Genomic DNA, 27730 nt, shown 5'->3' with positions numbered 1-27730 from the left:
TGATCCACCACGGGGCGGTGGTGGCGAGTTACCACCCGCAACCCTCTCCGTCACGCCGCGCTAATCGCTTCCGTCCCGATCAAACGTGGTGGTTGAGAGCAACGGTGGCCGGGCAGGGACAATTAAGGAGACTCGCGCTGTCCCGAGCCCTGAGGTAGGACCGACCGAGCTACTGCGGAGCGGTCTGGAGGCGTGTGCTAGGGAGGAAGGAGAGCGGCGGCGGTGGCGGCTCTAGTGTCTGGGGAGGCTAAGCCCAGCCCTACCACTCCCTGCGAGGGGGGCCCGCTACGCCAGCAGCAGGAAGGGGCTGGGCCCGGGGGGAGCGGTGCCGAGTCTGTGTTGGGCTCCGGAGCTCGGACGCCTGGGTTCTCTCCCGCTCCCGCCGGAGAGCCACAGGCTCGCGGGCACCTTCTCCCCCTCGGCCCGGGCAGCCTTTAAAAACAAAAATGGGGGAGGAGGAAGGCTGCTCGGAGCGCGAGCTCCGACACCGCTACTGCTCGCAGCGCACCGGCTCCCTTCACGCTGAGCCCTTCTGTCCGGATGGCGGTCCCCGCTGGGGAGGCTGAGCTGCGCCGCGTCCGGAGAGAGCTGCCCTAGCTGCGGTGGGGGTAGGTTGTGTCGTTCCCAGGTGCGCAGACTGCGTGACACCAGGGGCCCGGCCACACCAAGTGGCGGGACCTGCTGCCACCTGCAGAGGGCGAGGACCCCCGATGGGCCAGTCTGTACTCCACCCTGACCCCACGGCCCGCCGGGGACATCAGTTGGCGGCTCCTTCATGGCGCCGTAAGCACAGGCACGTACTTGGCGCGGTTCATCCCTCACCCCGACACCTGCCTATATTGTGGCATGAGGAGAACCTGGCGCACATCTACCTTGAGTGCGCCAGGTTGCAGCCCCTGTTCCGGCTCCTCCAGAACGTCCTGCTGAGGTTCTGGCTGCACTTCTCACTGCACCTCTTCATCTATGCACACCCCATCCTGGCCCCGCGAAGTCACGGGACCTCCTCGTCAACCTTCTCCTGGCCCTGGCCAAAATGGCTATCTACAAGACCAGGGAGAGGAGGTTGGCAGGGGGGCCTCTCTGCGACTGTGGGGCCTACTTCCATTCCCTTGTGCACTCACGCATCTGGGCAGAGTTCCTCCCGGCAGCATCCGCTGGCTTCCTTGACACCTTCTGGGAGCAGTGGGTACTGGCCGGGGCTCTCTGCTTGTTGTCCCTTTCTAGTTCTCACATTTAACCCTGTGACCCTCATGCCCCTTCCTGGTTTTTTCATTAGTTGTCCCCAGTAATTAATTGTATTCCAGGCTCAGTGGCTCCTCCTCTTAGGCTGGGGGAGGGGCCTTTGGCAAGCCCACCCACTCCCTGGTTTACAAATAGGATCGGGGCCGGCCATGCTTTGGCCTCACCTGTCCGTGTCTCCCCCACCTCCCCTTGTAACGGGCATGCCTGCAGTTGGGCTGGGGCCTTGTCTGCACCCCAAAGCTTTGGCACTTGCTAAAGTCACCAGCTGTTGAGGTGGAGTCTCCGTCACTGGCCATTTTTAAATCAAGACTGGAGGTTTTTCTGAAACATCTGCTCTAGCAATTTTGGGAGTCTTTCATTGGTCTGAGTTCTATAAGAAGCCAGACCCCTTCTGGCCTTGCATCTATGGAAAAGGTGGTAACACCCTTTATGTAAACACTTTTATACCAGCATAGCTTATTCCAGATCACCAAAGTGAAATGTGCTATACTAGTATGAAATGCTTTGTACCAGTACAACTGCATCTACACTAGGGCTTTTACCAGCATTATTATATTGGTAAAAAAATCACAACCATTACTGATATAGCTATGCTGGTAACATTTTAAAGTGTACATCAGCTTAAATCTGTTTTAAATCTCACCTTTAATTATTTCTTTATAAGTAGGTGCTCTTATTTCAGATTGAGTGTTCTATTTTGATATGATATAAAAAAAAATTAAGTTACATCAAAATAGGAGACCCTTGAACTGAAATAAGAGTCTCTATGCAAACTTGCACTGAGCTCATGAAGTTTAAACTGACATATTTAGTTACACTGGGGCAAGTTTGTGTGTAGAAAAGGGCTGACCTTTGCCGTGAAGAGCCTGGTGGTCTCTAGGGCATGCAAGGCACCGTTTTTGTACTGATTGAATTATATGGCTTTAGAAACTGTAGACCAGCTCATAGAAGCAGTTGGAAGAAAGAAGGTGGAGCCACCTCCGTGTAACCTGCCTTCTTTCCATAGATCACAAGCAAGTGGTTTATAGACCTCTTTCTGAGAACCTCTGCTGTGATGGAAGACACTGTACACATACAGAATATTAATATCACACAGACTAGTGGGTGACAGGGACCAGAACTAGCATGGATGACAAATAGGGAATAAAGGTGGAGTTTATACATAGGATTATTATTTATATTACAGTATTGAGGCCCCATTGTGCTGATCGCTATCCAAATAGATAGTGAGGTACAGTCCCCCTTCCAGAGATTTTACAGTCTAAATGTCCAAAACAGGAAAAGGTTGGGAGGAGAAAGGGGCACAGAGAGGTGAATTGACTTGCTCAAGATCACACAGCTGATCACTGGCAGGGCAGGGAATAGAGGTCTCAGGCCTACTAATTTCCAGTCCAGTGACCTAGCCATTAGACCATGCTGCCCCTTCCAGGAAATAAAGGCAGATGGGCTGTCAAGGGCGAATTTGACACAAGTACTGATTGAAGAATAAAGACAGGTTTACAAGTTAAATTACTTTCCATGTTGTTTTTTCCTAAAACTACAGAGTGTGAAAGATCCAGGGCAGCCCTCCTGTTTCTGATCCAGCTGTTGTGGCCTGTAAGATGTCCTTCCGCCATGGGCTGCAACTGCTATACAGTCAGCTGTCTTTGTTCTCTAGAGAACTTAACAGACCTTGCTGCAGATATGTTTCCAACAGTTTGTCACTTAGCTCAGAGAAGAGAGCATCAGGTGAGATGGGGTGGGGAGAAATCTGCTGAATATGATATTTTATTTTCACACACTGAATTTACAAAAACTGGCATTGTATCATATTTGCCTTATCCTCACCCACCTTTGACTCTGGGTGACAGAGCCTCGTATCATGGTAACCAAGACAGAAAATGAAACAGTTACCACAATTAGATGTGTATTTAGTGCTTCCCTATAGATCTTTTTTAAATGTATACTTTAAAAAAGACAACCCATTTATGCTGTTTACTTTTTGCACATCATTCCCACATGGGACATGATCCAAAGCCAACTTTTGTCGTTTTCAAATCCCATTTTCCTGTCTGATAATCAAATTTCCCATTTCTCCTGCTGTAGTGTGAATGACATGGACAAACAGGGGAAATTGACTCTGCCTAACTTAAAAGTGAGGGAATTTTTTTTTTCCTCTAGTAATTTTAAGGGCAGTAACAATAGTGAGTAAAATGTTTTCAGACAGGAATCTGATTATGTTGACTGTTTCCCTTTAACCGTCTTCTAAAATGCTATAAACTAACTAAGACTCAGAGCACTATGTGAATGTATAAGAACTAGAGTGTGAAACGGACCAGTCTGATTTTATTATCTAAGGTCCTGATGCAATGCCCATTGAAATCAATAGGAAGACTCCTATTAACTTCGGTGGGCTTTGGATCAGGCCCTTTACTAGCCTTGCATAAAGCAGGCTTCAATTTTCCCTTACGTGGTTTTGCCAATACATTTAAACCTTGACCTAGTGAACCCTCTATTACTCCATTCCTCAACCCCCTGCTACTCCATTCTCCCTGCTACTCCATTCCTCCAACACAGACCTGGCCACATGCCTCAATCCTGATATGCAGCATCCTCTGCTATTTTTGTCCTGGGTCTTTCTTGAGAAGAAATAGGCAAATATGGCAAATTATGCTGAAATGTCTGTCAGCATCAAAGAGCACCAAACTGGAATTAGGATGAGAGATCAGCAAGCCTGTTGTTACTTGCTGCGTAAGCAGATCATGAAAGCAGGCTGCCAGAGTTGGTATATACAGGTTGTTAGATGCAAGGTGAGGCACGTCACTGGTATGATTCTTAGAGAGCTGATGATGTTCGCATATGGCCACGTTTCAATTGTGCCTCCCAAAAGTTAACTTTATAGTTTGCTTTGGATATACAGTATTCTTTACTTCCTTGCCTAAAATGGTTTGTAATGTTTCCATGCCACGCTTAACGACTGCTGGCTTCCACACAAGAGGTCACATAAGTGATGGGAGAAGTGATCCATTTATATATGTCCATAAAGCACATTAGGATTATTATTTTTATTTATTTGTATTACCCTAGTGCATAGCAGCCTAAATCCTGGACCAGGACCCTATTGCCTAAGCACTGTACAAACACAAAACAAAAAAAGACAGTCCCTGCCCAAAGAAATGGTAAACTCTGTGGGGCAGGGCCTGTCCTTTTTGCTCTGTGTTTGTACGGTGCTCTTTGACTAACAGGACCTCAATATTCTTATTATTGTATAGCTATATTAACATTCATGCTCCCACTGAAACTGTTTTTTATGTGGCTTTTTCTCAAGATTTCAATAGCTTTGTGGCTCGGACCAGCACTTGCGGAGAGTTGCGTTCTGCTCATGTGGGCCAAGAGGTCACCTTGTGTGGATGGATTCAGTACCAAAGGTAAACGCAGACCACGTGGATTGAGGCGAGGTTACATTGCTGGAGCCAAGGCAGCTCCTAGGGCCTGAATTTCGGTTATACTAATAGCCCTTTACACTACTCTGGCAGCATAAAGGGTCTTAAAAATGGGAGAAAACACCTTCCTCAGACTGTCCCCCATGCATGGTGCCTTCCAGGCAAGTGTAGAGCACCAGCTCACAGGGCTCTGTGATGGACCTGTGCCCAGACATGGGTGTAGGGAGCATGTCAGGGCTGTGGCCCAAGGGCACTGTACTATGGCTATTCTCTGCTTCCCTGGCCTATAGGCAAACTGCAGAAAGCACAGTGTAAATTAGAGTAGCCCTGGGGCAGTCCCTCTCACTGCCCCAGAAGAGGAGGTTTAAAGTCACCTTTGCATATACGCACACACACTCCTCTCAGCTCTGCCTCTGTCTGAAGTGTAGGACTTGAGCAATGAGAATCATGTCAGATCAGTGTTTAACCCGTGCAAAGACCCAGGAGGGAGGTGGGACTGAAAGCTGTGGACAGGCTTCCTTAGGTCCACTGTCTTTCACTGTGTCCAGTGAAGCCGTCAGTGGGGGAGGCTGAGGAGCTGCAGTTGTTCTTCCTAGCCTACTGAGGGCAGCATCCTCTTTACTCAGACAGAGGGGGTTCCTGCCTACCAACTCCCTCCTTTGTAAAGTGAGGAGAATGATACTTGTCTCCTTTGCAAAGTTCCTTGAGATCTGCAGGTGAAAAATGCTGTATGAGATCTCAGTAGTAATAGTTTAACAGCCATCTGGGAGTGTGCTGTGTTTCATCCTAAATTTTATCTGAACTGGGATTATGTAGCATTCACCAGAAATACCAGGGTGATAGCTGCCTTACAAATATCTAAGACAGAGAGATCTGAGGACACCTTAGAAATACGTGTAATAATTTTAAGCACAAGATACCACTTTCTGCTGTGATTCTCTCAAGTGTCCCAAGTGAAGCAAGGTCAGGTCAGTACTTAGATGGGAATTTACAAGTAGCTGAATCATAGCTGGAACCTTTTTTCTTTTTTAGCATCTGTGTGAAATTTCTTCCCCACACTCTGTTATTCTGTGCTTTAGTACGCATGCGGCCATATCACTGTGTGCTGGGATCTTCTTGCTTTTCACAAGATAAGCAAGGCTGCTTTAGGTCACTACTGGGATGGAAGACCATCAAAGAAAATTCAGGTACTGCAGGAAGTGACACCAATGATTCACTACAGTTGCAAGCCATGTTCCCACCAAGTCCTCTGCACTAAGATCTTGACCATTTACCTGTATTAAAAATCCCCTGGGACCTTCCCTGAGAATTGAGTGTTAACCCTGGAGTCCTGACCTAGTTCGCATTTTAGTAACTACATTCTGCCAATTTAAATTTCCACTACTGTTTCAGTTGGAAATTTGTATTCTTTTTCACTTCCTGCCCTAAACCTTTGATTAGTATTGCTGTATTATATTACTCATTGCCCTAGAGGTAGCTGCATTACAATGAATATGTGACAAAGGCACTTTTGGAGGCATTTGTGCTAACAATAAATACTAATGATTAATCTTGTTTGAATACGGAATACAAATCTGTCACTCCTAGGGTTTTCCAGAGCTACCACTAAACAATTATCTAAGTGGGGAATAATCAGAAATAACTACAGTAGTGTGTGAACATCATAAAACTTAGTGTAGCATAGTTAAGCTAGCTTTGATTAAAATGTTTTGCACTTAGTGCTTTATGTTTTTTCAAAGTTCTGCTCAAACATTAACTAATCCTTGCAGCAACCTTGGAAAGTAGGTAATTACTACAATCCCCACCATACAAATTCAGAAACAAAGTTTTAAAATATTCTAATAAGGAGCATGAGATTTGAGTGTGGTTTTTTGACAACAAGACTTGATGCACATTGAGAATACACATGGATTATTCATAAAATATAAATAAATAAGAAAAATAGGTTAGGAGCTAACTAATTGCAGTATTAATTCAAAGTATTGAATATACACAATAATACATGTTTCAATGTACTAACTGTGTTAGTAGTGTATCTACAATGATTAATTTTTTTGCAAATATTTAGTAAAAAAGCATTAAATCTTCATGTAACACAGATGCAGTATTCTTAGTACTGTGACTTAATTATAGACACATTGGGCCAAATTCTGATTTTGACTTTGGTTACATGCATTTAAATTGGGAGTAACTCCTACAAGTTCAGTGGTAAGTGTAACTAAGATCAGAGCCTGGTGCTTTGTATTTTATAATGTAAAGAGGCTGTTCTTTATCTGGCAGAATTCTACAGTGATGTTGTATATTGATTTTATTAACAGTACTAAACACGTTGTCTTGGAACAGTCTTGAGTGGAGCTCCAAGAAAAGGCTTTATGATTACTACAACAAGATTATGGTGTGCTCTCACGTTTCTTACAGGCTCTGTAATGCATCCCATCTGGCAGTGCATGGCTCTATAAAATACAACAGGTCTATTTACCGCAGCCATGGAAATAGATTCTATTGCAGATTTATCCCAGCCACTCTAGAGACTTGGATTGTCCACATGAAATTTCTTGATAGGAAGTTGAATGTCACTTCCTTCGTTTTCATTTTTTCTCATCTCTGTTTGAACTTTAGTTAGATTCCTTAGCTAGATTTGTTCAGATAGACTATGATGTTCAGTACCAAGGGTCTGTAAATGTTTTGTTGTGTATTCAAAAATCTTATTCTTCATGAATAAGTGTTCAAATTCAAGCACTGATGTTATGGTTTTTTTATAATCTGGTTTAATAACTAAATCTAATCCAAATTAAATATTTGATTAATTCCTGATTTCCAAAGTGGGTAAAGTGATTCCTATGCTCATGTTGTTTCTAAAGGGCTTTGAGACTAAAGCCACAATATCCCAAAAATACAAGATATCGAGATAGGTTTTGGCTCGGAAAGCAGAAAAGAGACACAACTCTTTTCATTTTGTTTTCATCATGATTCAGACAGGGCCTGTTCCTGGTTCTGAGGGACTTCCAGGGGCTGACACAAATCATCATCCCACAGGATGAGGTAAGGCCTGCCAAGGGATGAGTCTCTAGATTTTTTGCTTCAACAGCTTGTTGTTCCCCATGGTGTCCAGGGCAGAATGAGCTGCCCTGCATTGTCAGACTGAATTTATATTACAATCTGCTCTGATTTATGTACATTATCTGTGGCCCTCAGTCTCCCAGCAGATTGCTAGTGTGACTCCCAGTTGGGCAAAATTTGAGCAACCCTGAAGTAAAGCAAAGGGACTGTGATCACCAAAGCTCTTAGCTGATCTAGGGACCTAACTTAATCCAGCCATTAAGGAAAATGAGTTGTGCTTTGAATCTAAGATTTCTTAGATTGTGATCTCTTTGGGAAATGGACTGTCTTTTTGTTCTGTGTATGTACAGCATCTCCCACAATGAGGCTCTGGTCCATGACTGGGTTTTCTAGGTGCTACTGTAATACAAGTAAATAATGTAATTACAATTGGTTTATAAAGAATGATCTTTAAATTATTCCGGGGGGGCATAAAAAAAGCAGAAAAGCACCCAAGCATGGCACAGTCTGCAATATGACTTCAGTTTCCATGACATCTCAGTATTTTCTTCTTCCTGCAGGCACATTCCCATCTGAAGAAGGTCCTGTATGATGCCCCTGTGGAATCCGTTGTGAGGGTAACTGGGACGGTCGCCTCTCGGCCCCCAGGGCAGAAGAACCCGGTTAGTGCTTTGGAATCTTTCTGGGGTTTTCTGGAGTCTGGCACTCTGGGAAAGTGCACTGAATTTAGCACAGAGATTTGGCAGGTGGATTCATGCTGCACATGTGTCATTGTTTTGCCATTAGCAAGCTTGTTTTCTCCAAGGTGTGATAATCCATCTTGGAGTGATACGAAAGAATTGTGAATACAGTGAAACAGAAATAACTGCTGTGATATGCATCTTCCAGGAACTTCAGAGCATTTCACAAATACTAATGAATTAAGTCCCACTGTACCCCTTTGACAGGCATTGGTCACCATTAAAAAAGCCAGACTTTACCATCCATGCTTTTGGTTTCCTAGTCTAAATATAAGCAATGTCATAATACATTCTGCAGTAATTGTTGACTGTTTTTACTCATGCCTGCTGTAGGTAAGTTTTAGTAGCTCCATTGTATAGATAGAGAAGCTGAAGCCTAGAGGTTGATGGCCTGATTGTTCAGAGGTGCTGCATACCCACACTTGTTGTCAACAGCCTTAAGTGACTCTTCCAAGATCATACACTTCCAGTCATTGGCAGGACTGAGCATTCTGATGCCCAAGCCACTTTTCTAACCACTAGGAGTCACCACAAAGAATGTCAGCTCTGGGCTTCACAGTTGTCTTTTTTTAAGACACACGAGTGTATTGGAAACTTTAATGTGTTCTTTTCTGGTTAGTAGAAGGTGTTCCACTCTGTCCTGCAAGATGGGAGGGAATGAATAACAGAGCTTAGTGGTCTTTATTGTGGCAGTGATAATAGGTGGGAGGAAAAACTCCAGTCTACCTTAGAATTCAAATGGGAACTTTACTGATGGAAACTGGTATAATCCGTACAGTTCCTGTGTGTCATAGGGGACAATGAGCTGAACCATAGCTCTCCTCCACATGAAAGGCCAAGGCCCTGATACTGCCAACCCTTATAGATTCATAGATGATAAATCCAGATGGGACACTGATCATCTAGTTTGATCTCCTGTATAACACAGGCCATAAAATTTTCCTGAATTAATGCTGGTTTGAACAAGAGCATATTTTTTAGAAAAACATCTAATCTTGATTTAAAAATTGCCAGGGATGGAGAGTCCACCTTGACCCTTCGTAAGTTGTTCCAATGAGTAGTTACCCTTACTGTTAAAAGTTTGCACCTTATTTCTAGTTTGAACTTGTCTGACTCAACTTCCAGCCATTGGATCTTGTTATACCTTTGTCTGCTAGACTGAAGAGCCTTCCATGTCAAGTTTCTGTTCCCCACGTGTAGGTACTTACAAACTGTGATCAAGTCACCCCTTAACCTTCTCTTTGTTAAGTGAAATGGATTGAGGTCCTTGAGTTGATAACTATAAAGTATGGTTTGCAATTGTTTAATCACTCTTGTGGCTCTTCTATGAACCTTCTCCAATTTATCAACATCCTTCTTGAATTGTGGACACCAGAACTGTACATAGGGTTCCAGTAGCAGTCGCACTTCTTTACTCCTGTTTGCGATTCCCTTGTTTATACATCTGTGAAGCTGATAGGACTACTTTTGTGCATAAAGTTAAGCATGTTCATGAATGTTGGCAGGATCCAGGGCCTAACTCTTGCCTTATAGTTGGTACGTGTCATAGGGAGAGAGAGCAGGTTATGGGCAAAAAAGGAGGTTTACTTCTAATAGGGATGGATACACTACTGAAGGAAAGTGAGACCCAGTGTGTCTTAAATAGGAGCTGATTGGCCTTAGCCTGCCAATGAATGTTGAGGCAGAGTTGGAGAAATTGATCACTAGGAGAAATTCTCTGGCCTGTGCTATGTAGGGTGTCATACTGGATAATCATAAGCATGCCTTCTGGCCTGAAAATCCATGAATATAGAAATAAGCTCGTACAAGTATTTTGCCGGATGTTCAAATCTATTTTTCTCTGTTTCAGAAAATGCCAACAGGTGACATTGAAGTGAAGGTGAAGACAGCCGAGGTCCTGAATTCCTGCAAGAAGCTGCCCTTTGAAATTAAAGACTTTATCAAGGTGTCTGCCTGCCTCTTGGCATTAAGCACTGGCTTTTCAGAAGAATTAGAATTTGCCATGCTGAATGGCAGAGCAGTGTCGTGGCACTGTTGTAGACATCTTCTTCTTACTCCCATCATCTTGTGTTGGGGGAAAGAGTTGTTTACAATGAAACATGCTTAGAGTGAGCTCTGAGAGTGAAATTCTAAAATTGTAATACCGAAGTAGAATATAAGGCCTAAACTGGCTCAGTGCTCTAGGTTTAAAAATAGCAAGGACAATTTGAGATCATGTCCATCTTTTGTGATTATGCAGCAAAAGACACCAATATTACTGGTGCATTTAAAGGTTAAGGTATCTAGCCTGACCCAAACATGCAGCCAGCTTGCAGAAGACTACATCCCTCCAGTACAACAAGGTCAATCAGACTGATAGTTAGGTATATCTTGGGTTCCACTGTACAGATCTTACATCACTGATTATTGTGTCCTTTCTCTTCTCTATGAAATGTGGACCAATGGATAGGGATTGGGACCAGCATACAAGAGAACAGGTCTCTATATCTTCTGTGCCACTGGTTCATTATGTGACCCTGGGCAGCTCACCCAAAGTCTTGTATCTCAGTTTTCTCCATCTGTAAAATGATTGTAATAATGCTTACTCACCTTTGCAAAATGCTTTGAGATCCATGTCCCAAGTAGGATTATTATTATTGTGATCTGTTCCTGCCAAATGAAAAGTGAGCATTCCAGAATATAGAACCTGGAGCATGCAGCTCCTATCACAAAACCTGCAGTAGTGTCAAAATGTGACCTAGGCAATTAACACTTTTCCCTGTAGGTCATGAGTCACCTGCAGTAATGCAGGGTCCTACGTTTGCTTTCCCCGTTCCATTGTGGCCTTTGAAGAAGCTTTTATGGGCATCAGGTTTGACTTTTGCTCTTTAATCACAATTCTTTTCTCTTTAGAAATCTGAGGCCTTGCGCATGCAGTATCGCTACTTGGATTTGCGCAGTTCCCAGATGCAACATAACCTGCGTCTGAGATCGCAGATGGTAATGAGAATGCGGGAGTACCTCTGTAATCTCCATGGTAAGAGAAATACATCTAGTGAGTATCTAGTTCATAGCACTTTATCATCTTTTTCTTTTCTCCTTGTTCTTGCTATCTGCTCTACTACTGCCAAACATACTAGGGGAGAAGTGCTGGGCAAAGTGCTGCCCTGATGTGGCTCCCTATCCCAGGAATATACCAGCTTTCCATAGGGACTATGGTGGGATGTTGGGATATCTAAAGAGCACAGCAGCTATAAGTCCCTTATTATGCTGCAGAACAAGTTGTAGCTATAAAATACATGCTAAGACCAAGATTTTTAAAAGTGACTAGTGATTTTTGGGCATCTCAGTTTTTAGAGGGCAGGTGGCTCATCTTAAAATTACTGGTAACTTTTGGAAAGTCTTAGCCTAATTGTTTAGAGTAGCCAGTGAAAACATAAGCAACTATGCAGCTTGTACAGGGGATGCTGGGAACTAAAGACCTGATAGGAGTAGTGGGTGCTCAGCACCTCTAAGGACCAAGCCGTGCCTGTACAAGTAATCCTTAGTTGTTCCAAAAAGAACCAGATGAGTCTATACGTGGCTGAGGACCTGCATGCTCTGCCAGTCTGCCTCGAGCTGACAAACCAGCCAAATGCTCTCAAATCAATGTTCTCAACATAGTCAGTGTCTGAAGCATATGTTTGTTTTTTAGGGTTTGTGGATGTAGAAACTCCAACGCTATTTAAGAGAACTCCAGGGGTATGTATGCTCTTAGTCATCCATGCAGGCCTCCTGCAATCATATAGACTACTTATTTGCTCAGGTGTCCCAGTGTGCCCTTCTGCCTTTATTTCTGTCAGATGTTACTATTTAACTTTTCACCTGCCAATCAGGGGCGTCACTTCAGAAAAATTCCAGTGGGTGGGCAGGCAAAGTTATGTTACATAAAGAACATTACATGTGATTATATTATATCCTGCAAAGTCAGAGGGTTGCAAAGCAAGATGTGTGTGTGAGGGGGAAACTGTCCCCCTTTCCCTATAGTAAATCCTGCTCCTGTTGCCAGTTACTAATATGTCAAACGGATCTTTTTGAGGCGTGAGGGGGTGGATAGGACAAGGTGACAACTCATGTTTTGACTCAGAATCTTCTAGTATCATGAAAGAACAAAGTTGCTTTCTTGCAGTGCAGTACATATGCTGATTAGGAATCCTGTCTTTTGAGGATCATATTCCAGAAAACACCCGTACTCCAAGCACTGCATTCTATTGGCATGTATCTCTTGTGTAAATGACTATACTAGTATTCCCATTTAAGGCTATTTAATTTCCAGTTTTATATGCTGGACTTTTATTTTGTTAAGTAATAATGTGGTGGTAGAGAGCTCAAGTCCAGGAATGAATGATGTTAGGATCTATGCTCTATCCTCTAACTGACAAACAGTGGTCTTATATTGAGATGGCCTTCTTAAATCCATATAGTGGGATAGCATGTTATTGTGGAAGTGATTAAAACAATCCTTGGGATGTTTAAAACTAAACAGCACAAAGTTTTATCAAACATACTGAAGGGAATCATCTGGTCCTGAGGAGATTCAACGAGATGTATAAAGGACCTTTTCTTCTCTAACTTCTAGGGGATGCTGAATTTTAAATTCTAATTTGTGTACATATTATAAATGTTAAATCTGTTGTGTGAGGCTGGATTGTGGCCATTTATGGAAACCCATACCAAAAGCATTAACAAAAGATCACTCAATTTCTGCATCATATAAACCTGGGCTAGATTGCATTAGTCCTTCAGGAGTAAGTTTGTCAGAGCTTGCGTCATAGTTTTCTGCCAGGCAGAAGCCAGGTCGTTGGTATTGGATCTTGCTCTGTGGTCGCACTGAGCTCAACACAGAGTTGCCTTTTACATGATGACATAGAAATGTAACTGTAGCAGGAGCAAGCATAGTGAAGGTCTGTCCAAAGCCCACTGAAGGCAATAGAAAAACTCCCATTGACTTGAATGGGTTTTGGTTCACACCTTTACAGAGCAATGATTTACCACAGTGATTAGAGAATTCTGAATACAGCCTGAAGTTGATTTTCCTTTTTACATTTCCTCCTTATCCAACATGCTAACCTCTCCTGAGTAGTCATAGTAAGGCCAATGCTACCTTGACTGTTTCAACTATTAACTTCTTGCCTTGGCAAGCCACATCAGTGAATCCCATGAAAAAGATGGGAGGGATTGACTGTTGAATTAGAAAATGTATTAATATAACAGGCTTGTCAATTTTTTTCTCTTTGAGAGGTTCCTTTGCATTTTCAGAACCCAATTCTCTTCAGCTCCTCCCATTTTAATTCATTGTTAATCTGCCCATCAAAGCTGCACCCCAGCCACTAGCCTTCTGCCAGAGGATAGAAATCTTTTCAAAGCCTCCTGATGTGATGCCGTAAGTGTAGAAAACACCAGGCATTTCCTCCCTTTGAGACTGACCAAACTGTGGCTGCCAATTCCTGGTGGCCCTTGGAATGTGACACCAGAAGTGGGATTTAGACCCATGTCATACACGTGCCAGTGCAAAGTCCTAATTGCCCAACCACCAGGGCTTTCAATAATGATGATTAGAATAGAATTTTATTTTAGTTTTGCAAAAGACCTCATCCCACCCATTTCCAGCTACTGTTTGTAGCCTGTCCCAGTACCTGAGGTCAGCTCACCTGAGAAAACAGTGGCTGGACTTTCCACTTAGCTCCGCCCTGAGAGACAGGCAGCCTGCCAGGAGCAGAAAAAGAACTAGCTTGTCAGCTCCCCCTGTTTGCAGGGAAGGGTATTCTCCCCGATGACATAGAACTGAGGACGAGATAGTGATGCACCCAATATTCCCCTCCCAGAGCCTGGATGCTGGGCTGAAGTCAGAGCGGATTTGCATGATAGTGTGTGTTTCCTGTTGGTCAGTCAGTGTCACTGACCCTACTGAGTGGACAGAAAACCAAGACTGCAGCAGGAGAACAAGCAACAGGAAGGTGTAAGGGGCTGCAAGGTAAAGTGGGTTAGGGAGTAGTTTTACCTTATCTCCTCCTATTGGTTGTTGTTTCTGCCACAGCCTCCCCCTCCAGTGCCTAACTTACATCAGCTTAAAGGGAAATTGACACCATCATGTACATCACCTCTGAGTTTGGTCCATTGTCACCCCAAAACACATTCACCTATTAGGAAAGTTCAGAGACCTGAAGCTTGAGACAGTTCCAATGGAAGGGATTTCTAGTTCATAATCATGGTAACAGGCTGTTTTGAAACAGTGGAGTGGGTATGTTATATTATGGAGAAAGAGTGTGAGATCAATGTCTCCTCTGTTCCAGTATCCTCTCCCCAATGGTTACTAATGCCATATGTCTCAGTGGAAGGGTCAGCCCCTGACAGAGGGGCCAAGCAGATGGGACAGATTTATAAAGAAGAGAAGTGCAGATAGGGTAAAAGAAATAGAATGTATTAATCCTTCTCTACGCCTTGAGGAATGGGACCAAAAACCCCAAACACAACAAAGATCACTGTGAATTACAAATCTAAGGATCTTAACCCATAATAACATGGGAATATAGGACTGGAAAGGACCGCCTGGGCCATCAAGCCCAGTCCCTTACTATCACAGGCAACACCGTCATATAATCAATCCCATTCATAAATTTATCCGGCTCCATTTTAAAACTAATTAGGGTGTTTGCCACCACTATTCTTATTGAAAAGCTGTTCCAGAACCTCACTCCTCTGATGGTTAGAAACATAACACGAAGTTCACCCACCAGCTCTAAACCAGAACTTCCCTGCCTGGCCACCATCTCCTGAGGCTTATGACTTCTAACCCATTTCCTGTGCCTCTGGTTCCTGTCTTTCCAGCGAGGCTTGGCTAATCTGGCTCTTTGGTCCTTGGCAGCCTGGCAGCCACCAAGAGTAGCTTTTTCACAGGCAGCTGCATTTTCCTATTTGTCCTTTTCCTAGTTTTCTGTGGAGGATAGAGAAGAGAGAATGCTGCAGCTATTTAAAAAAAAGAAGAAAGAAAACAAAGAACATATCCCCTTTCACTCTGCAGTCATATAGCATCCACTCATAATACACAAAACAAGAGAACTCTGTACAGGAAAAACAACTGACTGAGGCCTAAAAACAGAGAGAGAGAGAGACACCCTATCCTATCCCCCCACACCCTGCTTTTGCATAGTGTACCTGATTCTTCAGTACTGTAGACCCTGCAAAAAGAGTTCATCCGAACTCCAGCTGATGAGCACCTTATGCCCTGTTAGCACAAACTTTAGTAATTTGACCCTAATTAACGTAAAAACACAGGTGCTACTCTGATTTATAGGGGGCCTGACAAATAGCTCTTTGAAGTCCATGGAAAGTCTGCCCTTGACTTCAGCTGGCTTTTGATCAGGTTCATAATTGTTTAGTTTTCTTTTTAAACTTACTACATTGTTTGCCTCAATAAGTTCCTTTGGCAGGGTTCAAGATGGCAGTTGTACACTCCATTAAAAAGTCTCTCTCTCCTCTTCGCTACCAGGGCGCGAAGGAATTTGTCGTGCCTTCCAGGGAGCCTGGAAGGTTTTACTGTCTGCCACAGAGTCCTCAGCAGTTTAAGCAGCTCCTGATGGTTGGAGGTCTGGACAGGTGAGTGTCTTCTTTTCCCTGAAATATTAATGTTATGGGGTCCATTCTCTTTGACTTTGGAGAATTTAAAGAGTCCCCCCAAGAACTTTGGAATTAGGCATCTAAATATCTTTGAGGAACTGGATCTTAGAGCAGGTTTTTTTTGGTGGATAAGATGGCCTTAAATGGATGAGCTAAATGACCTAAAGTGGGAGAAGCTTAGAAACTGTAAAGCATACCTTGTGACTCCCAAAGCCAAGTAGTGGATTTAGCCACGTGACTCCCATTGGAATGAATGGGAGGTGTGTGACTAAATCACCTACTTGCATGTTTGAAATTTTCCGTTTTGGTCTGATTCTGAACTAAAAATTGGGAGGAGACTTTTCATGGAAGGGATTGCTTGAAGATCAGAAAATGAAAGCATGGTGCAGGGTCCCCTGGATTGACCGATATAACAAACTCTCATTGAGATGAAACTAGATGAAACGGTCATGTGTGATTGAGATTTGGAAAGGACACGGTCCTGGCATGAGTGCAATACCTTTTAACATGCTTTGTGAAATAAAAGCAGGAAATGCCAGAGAGTGGTAGGGAAACATTCTAGAGGAACTTCAGGTCCTAACGGCATCAACCCAGTGGGAGGACAGCCAATAAGAATTCTCCACATGCCATTGATGTGCTTGTATAGCCTAGTACAACATAGAGACCTGAAGAAGAGGAGGTTTGGTTGCGGTTTTTGCCTAGAGTCCCAGATGGCACTTCTGGAGCACCTCTGAGCTGCTGGCCTCCCCCAGGAGAGTCCCCAGGTGTACTGCCAGGTGACTACTGGAAGGTGGCTCATCCTGGTTGGTATCTCCAGCATGAATCATCAGGAGGAATGAACCTTATAATCCATCCTGGAGCCACAATTTTAATTTAGGTTGCCTTTAATTTGAATTGCAGGTACTTTCAAGTTGCCCGCTGTTATCGAGATGAAGGTTCAAAGCCAGATAGGCAGCCTGAATTCACTCAGGTAATGTATTTCCAAACAGACTCTTTAGCTGCTTGACTCTGGCAAGGTCTCAGGCCACTTAGAAGATCTCAAACAGCATTGCTAGTTGCAAGTATTATTGGTATAGCCCATCCATTTGGTGTGAAACGTGCTCATCACTGTTCACTGTAGAAACATTATTTGACCTTGTGTTTGGGGAAGTGTATTTCACGAACCATAGTTCTGGGATGAAGAAGGGTTTCAGCCACAACAGGTACCAGTGTCAGCTAGTTTGGTTATTTTGGCACATTGGTAATGAAATGTGTGCGGCTCTCCAGGGCTGGCCTGCTCCTCTTCCACAGGGGTTCCCAGGGCAGTGTGCACCACAGCCTTTGGCTCCTGAACAGGTCCAGTTGGCCCAGCTCATTCCAAGTCTTCTCTTTGTGCCCTGAATTCACTAACTAATCATTAGGTTTCTGAACAGGGGGCTATTGTTGATACCCTGGGCAGGATTCTCTGTGATGATGTATCTAACTATGAGGTTAGCAGTATGCCTTTAGGTAAGGCAGTTGTGAGATATATAGTATATTGAAATCTAATAATCTTTATGATCACCTTATATACCAAGTCTTTAGGTCCCGAGAAGAGCTGCAAAGGGGGATAGGATGCAGCTTTCCCAGTGCCTGTAGCTAATGTTTTGTTATGTCTCTTGTTATGTCCTTAAGATCGATATTGAGATGTCGTTTGTAGACCAAACTGGAATCCAGAGGCTGATTGAGGGCCTGCTCCAGTATTCCTGGCCTAAGGAGAGAGGCCCCTTGACCACCCCTTTCCCTTCCATGAGCTATGCTGAGGCAGTAGCTGAGTATGGGACTGATAAGCCAGACACTCGCTTTGGTATGAAGGTGCGCTGTCTCCCATTGGAAACATCTATCCTTTCTCCTTCTCTTTTTCAGTGTTTCCTGATCATCTCTGTTTAAACCCCACTTCTCCACACAGATGGATGGGTGAGAATCTAGGTGCCATAACATCTACAGGTTCTGAAACCCCTGTAATTGTAGCTGGCCCCTTATGCCACTGGAAGCTCCACTAATGGGTTGTTAAAGCACTGATGCAAAATGGATTTGGGATCTTCCAACCAACTTGTTCTTTTGGGAGGGGTATCCTGTCTTTCTTATTTATATCCTAACAAGGATACATTCACACTGAGGACATGTCTTGTAGGGCAGGAAGGATTGAATTAGATGACCCAAGGTGTCTTTCCCATCATCTGTGATATGTGCAGATATTAATCTTCTAGACAATGGGGGAGTTGATGGTCCATGACAAAGGGCTGGTTTTGTGTAGACCTTTTTTATTTATTTTAAAATGAATTTAGTGCTACTTAGAGTCTTGACTGGGCTGGTAACCGAAGTCCTCGAATCATCCATAGAAACCACAAGGTTGTCTGCATTGTTCATCAATGTATCTCGCTCCTGACCTGGCCATATCAGCTCAAGAGAGAAGTCTCCTCTGTCCAGTTTAGTTCTTGATCTCTCCGAGACTCTTACCAAGAATGCCAGTTGTGATTTTGTTTTTTAATTCAATAATTTTTATTGTGCTGAAAATTGAACTGTTCAGTAATGTAATGCGGAAAGCAGTACTAAAAAATGTAACGCAATATTTTATATTTATTGCTATGTGAAGATTTGAAAGGGCTGCATCATAGCTGATCTGATTTGACATCCCAATGTAGATATGTGTACTGGAGAACCTGGGCTGAGATCACCAAACTCATGTCTCATAGGACTCCTCATCAGTACTGCTTTGACAACTGATGACTTGAGCTACATTCAGAATGATCACCTAGAGATGAAAGGCTTTGAACACCATTAGCAATTCCCTAAGCTATCCAGTCTCTCACTCAGTCTTGTATTTAGACTTTCTTTTCCTGAAGTCTGTGACACTTCTAAATCCCTGCTCCATTTGTTTCTTTATAAATGCCTTGTGGTTTCTTGGAGCATGCTTTGTTGTCTGGGAGATCTTGCTGCAGTTGGAGGACACAGCAACAGGTCCCTGCTGCATGTTTGTGACATCTCTTCTTTTTTGTGTGCTCTTTCTCGTTCTCAGATAATTGATATCACTGACATGTTTAGAAGCGTGGAAATTGCATTTGTACAGAATGCTGTCAACAAACCACAAGGCACTATCAAAGCTATTTGTGTTTCCCAAGGAGCGGTGAGTGATGTAGAATTGGTAGTGGCAAAGCACATTAGAAAGAAGTAAATTTTAGAAAAAAATAAGTTCTACTGATTTAAGTTTGTCTCTAATTAATAACAATCTCCCTGTCACCAGTCCCATTATGGGGACAGGCCCAGTTCCACTTGTGACTGATCAGTTGCCTCCCAGCTGAGGTTGTGGAGTGGTGTTAGGGTGTCAGGTGGTAACATGAAGAGCATCTGGTCTTTATAAAGGCCAGCAAGAACACAGCTGAGCTTGAGAAATGCAATGTTCCTGGGTTAGGCCAAGAACCTAGAGGGAGCTGAGAGAGGCCAAAGGGAAAAATCTCTGGAGACTGCAGCCTGCTTTGGTTAGGGAGCGGCTTTGTTTTGGGCTTGAATAATAAATTGTGCCTAGAGACAAGGGTCTGAAATAGACTTGGACAAGGCATGACTCCTTATGGGCTGGTGAGACAAACCTGCAAATGTCAGCTCTCTCCCATGTGTGCCTTTGTTACCTATGTGGGGATCATTAGTACTTCATAACAATAAAGTCAAAGATCAAATCCAAAGTTGACTATAAATCTAGAGATAATTATGCTACTTTGTATATATTGCAATTTCATCTATATAAACCATAGATACTGGGTTGTTTCTTTGCACTTTTGCTGCACACGTTGTCTGTGGCTGTCCAGCACAGTTTGTCACTCGTTGTTGTAAGTTTGGCAATGAAAGGCGCAAGTCTTCAGCATCCCATTAGGTGGTGTTGTGGTGTGTATTTAAAAAAGAAAAATGGAATTGTGAACATGTCTCAAAACACAAGTAATTCTGAAATCAAGGGCTTAATACAGGAAATTAGCTGAGCCAGTGGATTCAGTTTCTGACTCGGCTTACATACTGCTTAACTGTTCAATGTCTCTATTTCTTTCCAGAGATATCTTCAGAATAAAGATTTTGAATCTTTAAAGGAATCTGCAAAATCTCAGTTTAACCAGGTGAGACACGAACACTTCTGCAGTGTAAAGGGGCAGGTAAAACACATGTGTAAAGTGTTATATGGAATTTGCAAGCAGATACACGATAGAAAAGCGGTTAAATTTTCCACCTTCTGTACATATAATCACCTTGTTTTGAGATTAAAAATCTGTGTTAATATAGTGGTGGTTTCTTATCTGTTGAAGATAAATAGCCTAGCAGCTGTATGTATTTCTTTGTGTGCTGCATAATGCCTTAGAGTATTCTAGTAAATGAGGTGGTAAATACGTTAGGTCGTCTTATAGGATATAAGAACTTCACAGTGTAGGAAGCTTTTAATATGGCATCCTCTGCTGAGAGAGAGGGACAGTCTGTGATTCAGTGCTATATCTCTTTTATCAGGATGTACTGGATGAACTGAACATGCTTCACATCTGTGCCTGTCTTTTACAACAGGAAGTTTTACATTTGATCCTGAAGCCTGGTGGGAGCTTAAAGTCGCCACTCAGTAAGTTTCTCAGTGAGGAGCAGCAGTCAGAACTCATCCAAGCTCTGAAGGTCCAGGCCGATGATGTGGTGCTGCTGGCAGCTGGAGAGCATGAGAAAGTGGTAGGGAAAGCCCTGACTGGCTGTGAGGGCTGAAGTCACTGTCTGTTAATATTAATAATACCTAGCACATCTCTCATTCCTTCCACTTGAGGATCTCAGAGCACTCTGCAGACATTAATGAATGAAGTCCCACAACGCTCCCAGTCAGAGAGGTGCTATGAACCCCTTTTCACAGATGGGGAAGGGGAGGCACTGACAGACCAAGTGACTTGTCCCAAATCACACATCCAGTCATTGGAAGAGCAGGGAAGAGAAGCTGGATATTCTGACCCTTCCCTGTGCGCTAACCAGTAAGTATATTCCCTTTCAAGCAAGCAGCAGAGGACCAGGTGTTTGGTTATGCAAGGTGCTTCCCCTGTCCGGAGTTCTGAAGCACAAGCCCAAAGAGAGTGACCATTTTTCTCTCTAGCTCAGGGTACTGTGGCTAAGGAGAGCCCTCCCCGTGCTTAGGAAGTCCTTTCCTCAAAACAAGGATAGTATCTCTTATGGAAATATGACTTTGAATGAGTGTCCAACTCTTTACAGGGACTAATGATCTGAGTTACAGTTCTGATATAAGGGATTATAGTTAAACAGTCTGAATTTCCTCTGATCCTAACATGGGAATACAAAGTGCTTGCAACTAGGATCTTCATTGTTATTCAGCCCTAAGAAAAACTTAACAATAGAAAACATTCCAGTCAAGGTGGTGAGAACCACACTAATTTATGTTAAAATATCAGGTCTTTTCCTGGAGCCAGATCCTCAGCTGATATAAATCAATATAATGGCGATAGACTGGCTTACGTCAGCTAAGGATCTGACCTTGATGGGTATGTCAGGGTACTCTTGATTAAGTATTATCTCAGAAAACTCTGCTTTCAGTTCTTGCTGTTGCTGATTAGAGACGCAGCGTTATGTAGTTGTAAGACCAAGAAAGCTGAGAGTTAGTTTTGGATTCTGTTTCTGGCTTTGCCACTAACGTATTCCATGACCTTGTGTGAGTTGCCCCGCTGCTTTATGCCTCCACTTCCCAATCTGTAAAATGGGGATAATATTGCTTACTTACCTCTCAAGAGTGTTGTGAAAAGTAAATCATGTTTGTGAAGTACTTTGAGATCAGTGCATGAGAGATGCAATAGAAGATCAGTGTGTCTGTTTTTGTCGTATTTTTATGCTGTATATCATTGTGGTTGGCCATGAATTTGGGAAAGGCTGGAGCATTTGGGAAAGATGAACTTTCCTGCTGCTGCTTAGTCTTATTTTGCAGAAGCGGGAATGCTGAGGACTGGCAGTAGCTGCACAAATGCCTCCTCTGCTGTGGTGCTGTCTCAGCAAAAGACTGATGTCTTCTAAAGATGCTGCAGCTAATGCAAAAATGCAGTGAAGCTGACATGGTGGCATGGGTCTTTGATTCTGTCTCTGTAGAAAATTAAAATCCAGCCACAGGGTATGATAGGACCCTCCCCAGAGTTTTCTGTGTTCATGACATTAAACTGGACTTTATTGTTCTGTCTCTCTGCCTCCTTCCGCAGTGCTCTGTGCTAGGAAATCTGCGGTTGGAGAGTGCAAACCTTCTGGAGTTGAGAGGCCAGTTGCTCCGTGATCCCACTGCTTTTCATTTCCTGTGGGTGGTGGATTTCCCACTATTTCTTCCCAAAGAAGAAAACACTGCAGAACTGGAATCTGCTCATCACCCCTTCACGGCCCCACATCCCTCAGACACCAACCTCCTCTACTCAGAGCCTGCAAAGGTGACTACAACCATCAAATGTTTCACTCTGGCTTACTTTTTCATTTAGAATTTCCTTGAAAAAGTGGGTGAGGTGCAACCTTAGCTGCTGTATTAACGGGCATTAACTAATGCAGAAAATCATGCATTCTGCATATCTGCTGGGAAAAGGTGGATCCAGGTTACCCAGAACTAGCAAACACCTAAGTGTGTGTCACCAGCTGACTGGCTTACTTCCCGAAGGCTTCTGGGAAATAATTGATTAGAGTGAGGAGTTTCTATGGAAGGTAAAGCTGGGTCAGAACTCTTCCCTAGAAGTCTCTGAGGATGTGTGTTACATTCATCTATAGAACCCTAAGGATTGAGGCAGTTACTGTCTCTAATCTGTTTCTGCTTCAATAGTACAGTTTTGATCTTGACCTCAGATGTAAGGGGCACTTAACAGGAGCTACCTAAAGGGCTTCAGTACCTAGCGGCAGTAAGAGAGGGATTTGATCCATTGTCAGTACTGCCAGTCCCAGGAGATTTGGGGGAATAACAGCAATATCTGCAGAAAGGGTTTTAGAGTTTTTGTTTTGTTTTACAACTTTCATTAGAATCAAATTGCAATGAGAACAGTGGCCACAACCAAGTCTTAGTGTGTGTTTGTACAACCCATGAAGAACTTCCTGAGGGAGAAGCTCTGCATTTGGCTTGCTGAGTGTGTCCCAAATCAGGATTGATGATGCCCTGCCATGGCTGTGTGTGGTTCCCAGGTCTGGAACAGTAGGGGGGAGAGAGTACCACAAATGAAGCACTGGCATTGCTGTGAGGAGGGGAAGCCTGCACAGCAGTTATTTGCACTCTGCCTGATATTGTGCAATGCTGATCCAAAGCCCACTATAATCAGTATTTCTGTGGGCTTTGGATCATGTCCATGCCAAGCATCCCTCACTTGCCAAAGCATGAAATTTGAGACCCACACTGGAATTGGTTGGAAAGATTCCTGTTGTTAGTGGTTTAAACGTCCTGTTGGACTCCTCCAGATGTCTGAGATTCCGCTAATAAAGCAAAATTTTAAAGTGTCTTTTTGTCATCAGGCTGTTTGCAATCTGAGCGACAAATGATCTGAGCACAGAAAGGGCTCTAGTGAACTGCATGCCAGGCATGCTAATGCACTTGTCTGTCTCCCATCCTCCAGGTCCGTAGCCAGCACTATGATCTTGTGCTGAATGGCAGTGAGATTGGAGGTGGCTCCATCCGAATTCATAATGCAGAGCAGCAACGTTTTGTTCTTGAGAGTGTGCTGAAGGTAACACCCTGCAAAAGTTTCACATGCCCTCTTGGAATTTTTAAATTTAAAATAGACAAATTTAAACCCTCAAACAACTAGTTTGCAAATGGTGCAATTATTTGCGATATAAATCTTGAGGAATTAGGTTTACTAACAATGATGCGTTGGTCGGAGCATCTCATTGACACACAAATGACCTACTTGGAGGACACTAAAGGGACACTGCAAAGTTAAAAATTATGGCCTCCAATCCTGCAAACACTTATGCACCTGTTTGCTTATGTGAGTGGTTCCATTGATATGGTACACTGGTTTATTCATCTGTTGGGATTGCTATATCTCACTCCTTTCATGCTTTTGGGAGTCATGCATGTACCTTTCTTCCCTCCTAGCTCCCTGAGAGTGGTGATGCTCATGATAGCTGTCTCTTCTATTCCGTTTTTCATCTGTAGATCTTAAAGCACGTCACAAATGAGAGCAGTATCATTTTACAAAAGGGGAAACTGAGGCACAGAGCTGTGAAGTGACTTGTCTGAGGTCACCCAGCAGGCCAGTGGCAAAGCTCAGAATAGAACTGAAGTCTTCCAAGTCTGTCAAGTGCTCTCTCTGTCACCAGATCTAGATAGTACTGGAGGTGGAATACTAGTTCTGTCTTCTGTGAAGAGTGAGGAAAGGACCATAACTCTCATAAAACATGAAGACTCGTGTGTCTCTCTAGTACCAATATACTGTGACTTCTGTTTCAATGATGGTGGTGGAGTTGGGGAGCAGGGAAGGATGACCACCACTGTGCTAATAAATGTGACTCCCATCCCCAAGGAGTGGATGACTCAGCCCGCCGCGCGCCTCCTCCCACTCCCCCCCTGGTACCCAATACAAGCCTTTGTTGCTCAAGATGACCTTTTGTGTGTAATGTTCCAGGAGGATCCTGAGCTGCTTTCCCACCTGCTTGAAGCTTTGGAGTGTGGAGCGCCCCCTCATGGAGGAATCGCTTTAGGTAGGTGCACTGTAGCTCTCCCAGGCCATGTCTATACTGACGGTGGCAAATTCACCGCCGCCAGATCGATCTTTCTGGATCGATTGAGTGGTCAGTGTAGACCTGCTCAACCGATCAGGAAGTCGACGCTGGTAAACCACCCCCTCAAGTAGCGTAGCGCTGCGTCGGCACAGCGCAGTGTAGACAGCGTGCAGAAGGGAAGCAGAGCAGTTGACGTGAGTTACGCAAGCTACTCTGCGTAGTTTACATAACTCCCGTCGACTGCCGCTGAATCTCCAGGTAAGTGTAGACCAGGGCCCAGTAAGGAGAGGCAGCCCTGCTGGTGACATTTCATTGGCACATCAGGACTCAAACCATAGCAACAAACTAAATATCAAGGAAGGGGCTTGTGTAACAAGAACCGTTGCTCTTTCTGATAGGGACTGCAAGGGTGGCATCAGTGTCCATGCTCATCTTGTCTCTCCACTTCTGATCTTGTACTACTGTCCCTCTTCATTCTACCTAGATCATGTAGTGAGAAACGTGGATCCCAGGCAGTGCTTAACCTGTCACCACCAAAGGGGGACACACAGTGCTTATAGGACTGTACCAGGTGTGAAGGAGGGGGCAGGTTCCTGACTACCAGGCACAATATGTCCCCAAAAACATAGTAATGTGTTTTCAGTTCTTATGTCTAGACTTGGTTGCTGGCATCTGGGTCATGAGAACAATCCTTGTCCATGTCCTGGTGTTTATGTCCAACCTAGTCCTAAAACAACAGGTCACCTACCCCTTCCCAAGGGTTACTATTCTACAGCCTGAGAGATCTCACCATTACAGAACTTTAACCCAATAGCCCTTTTCTTAATTTCATCCCATTGCTCTTTTGTGTCACCTTCAATAGTTCCTCTCCCTCCTTGTTTCCACCCTTCAAATATCTGTAGATGGGCATGCCTTTCCCCAGTCATAGCTCCTACTTGGCTGTCGCTGAACCATGCTAGTGCATGTTTCGCTTTTCAAGGTGCATTGGGAGAAGCTTTTCTAAAACTTAAAAGCATGTTTTAAATCTCCAAACGAGAGGAGGAGTACGTAGTTGGTGTGTTAATACGAGTGGTGTGATATAAGAAAGCTACTTGGAAATCTGAGCGGCTTGCTGCTTGCTTTCTCTGGAGTGCTTTAATGTCACTCATTCAGGCAAAAAAACCAGGATGCCTTCATCTGAGATTGCTCGGAACCTTAAGGATGTGGTAATCCATCTCAAAGGGGTTAGACTCTAGTGCTATTTACATAGCTTTACAGCAATGGCTCTGTAGTATTTTCTTCTTAGAATCTTGCGCGTTTGGGCTATAGCTTTTAAACTAAGGTTTGCTTTTCATCTTTAGTCCATATAACTCAGTCTCCTCCAATCATTTATTTGCTCTTGTTCTTCTCTGGCACCCCCACTCCCATTTGCCTATATCTGTTAAGTATTGGGGTGCTGAAACCAGACCCCTGTGTTCTAGGTGTAGTCTCAGCCAAGTCCTAGTGAGGGACTGCCATTTTCCTGGTCTCTGCCTTTTCAGCACAATTGCATTGGGCTTTTCTCTACAATACTGCACTGCAAACTCTTACTTAATTTGCGGTTCATTGTCATCCCAAGGCTTGCTTATCAAGTTCTCCTGCCCATTCAATCCCAGTTTCTGTTACATTTCCCCAGACGTGCTACCTTGTATTTTTGTCCTGGTTCCCAGTAATGTTATTTACTGCCTTGCATCCCATTTTATAGATTCAAAGGGAAGTAATGTGGGGCTGTAACACAAGTATTTAACTAATTTGGTGTGTGCTTCTAGGACTCGACAGACTGATTTGTCTCGTATGTGGAGCTCCAAGTATTCGAGATGTCATCGCCTTCCCCAAATCCTTCAAGGGACAGGACCTTATGAGCAACGCTCCAGATTACATCACCCCTGAGGAGCTAGAGCCGTACCACATCCAGGTTGCATGGCCTGCTGCAGAAGCAGAGGCAAATAAAAACTGACTCAAAGCCAGTGATTGTGACTGATCCTACTATCAGCATTGTTCCCACTCTGCCTTCCTAGGGCAGAAAACATCAGCTGGTCTATGGCATATATTATGGGTAATACCATTGAATTGCCAGAAGATAATAGTGACTACTTCCCTTTGGGAGGGAGGGAAGGAAGGATGAATTGAAGAACAAAGGAAAAAAACGGGTTGCTTTTCTCTCTCTAATATAGTACAGAGGGGAAGGTTGGGACCACCGGCATCAGGTGTGGTGGTGGGTTTGACATTTCCTTTCAATTTGAAATGTAGCTAGTGGAGTATGAGCACTGCCACCTGGAAAAGATCATGTCTTAGCTTCTTTTTCAGGTGACCTGTATCATGAGAATCACGGAATCATCAAATCATGGTTAGCTGAGGACTAGACTTTCCTGTTAAAACAGAGCTGTTGTGAGCTGAGAACCACATACAGCCTGTGGAGAGCCCTGAACATGGCCTGGGGCTGTCCTCTTCCTGTTTCTGCAGGATAAGGATAAAAACAATCAACTACAGCTTATTGCTGGTGAACTCAATAATGAGCAATTTCTGTTCACTTATTGAGAAGCAGTATAAGTGCACATATAGGTTGTGCATTTATCTTTTAAAAAATCATGTACACATGTGAGTATGTGCAGCCCTTGGGATCTTGACAAGTTACAAACACTCTTGGGTCTTGCAGTTTTGGTTGTCCTTGTAATAGCCCCAAGTGGAAAGTGGATCTATCTTGGGGCCTGTGGTCCTGATACTTTTAAGAGATTTCTTGTTCTAACTTTTTTATGTTTTTAAATAAAGTTTGGTCCAGGAAACATGGCTTTAATCTTTAATGGAACATTGCTTTGAACGGGGCTTTTCTCTTTAACTTCAAGAAAGAAATTGAAAGGAACACGTACAGTGGAATTTCACAATCTAGGGTGCTCCAAGTGA

At 43.7% G+C, this 27730-nt stretch overlaps 1 protein-coding gene across 3 annotated transcripts; it reads left to right on the top strand.

Annotated features, from left to right (window-relative positions):
- The first annotated feature begins 20 nt into the window (after positions 1-20).
- DARS2 (aspartyl-tRNA synthetase 2, mitochondrial) lies at positions 21-27612 on the top strand. 3 transcript variants are annotated; one of them, XM_067532511.1, is made up of 18 exons: positions 21-154; positions 2786-2970; positions 4550-4649; positions 7640-7706; positions 8285-8386; positions 10314-10409; positions 11357-11480; positions 12138-12184; positions 15972-16078; positions 17000-17069; positions 17753-17932; positions 19137-19244; positions 20158-20220; positions 20657-20806; positions 22324-22542; positions 23701-23811; positions 24715-24790; positions 26599-27612. In XM_067532511.1, exons 2-18 carry the CDS (start codon positions 2844-2846, stop codon positions 26784-26786), a joined length of 1935 nt encoding a protein of 644 aa, XP_067388612.1. In that variant the 5' UTR covers positions 21-154; positions 2786-2843; the 3' UTR covers positions 26787-27612. The 3 variants fall into 3 exon arrangements, with proteins under 3 accessions (XP_067388612.1, XP_067388609.1, XP_067388610.1); XM_067532508.1 differs by having other exon boundaries at positions 20657-20809; XM_067532509.1 differs by lacking the exon at positions 21-154 and adding an exon at positions 453-608 and having other exon boundaries at positions 20657-20809.
- The last annotated feature ends 118 nt before the right edge of the window (positions 27613-27730 follow it).

Source organism: Emydura macquarii, unplaced genomic scaffold (assembly GCF_026122565.2).
Source record: "Emydura macquarii macquarii isolate MOO-44397 ecotype Brisbane River unplaced genomic scaffold, CSIRO-AGI_Emac_v2 contig_3287, whole genome shotgun sequence".
NCBI classification, from domain to species: domain Eukaryota; kingdom Metazoa; phylum Chordata; order Testudines; family Chelidae; genus Emydura; species Emydura macquarii.
This window is presented reverse-complemented; position numbering and strand designations above follow the sequence as displayed.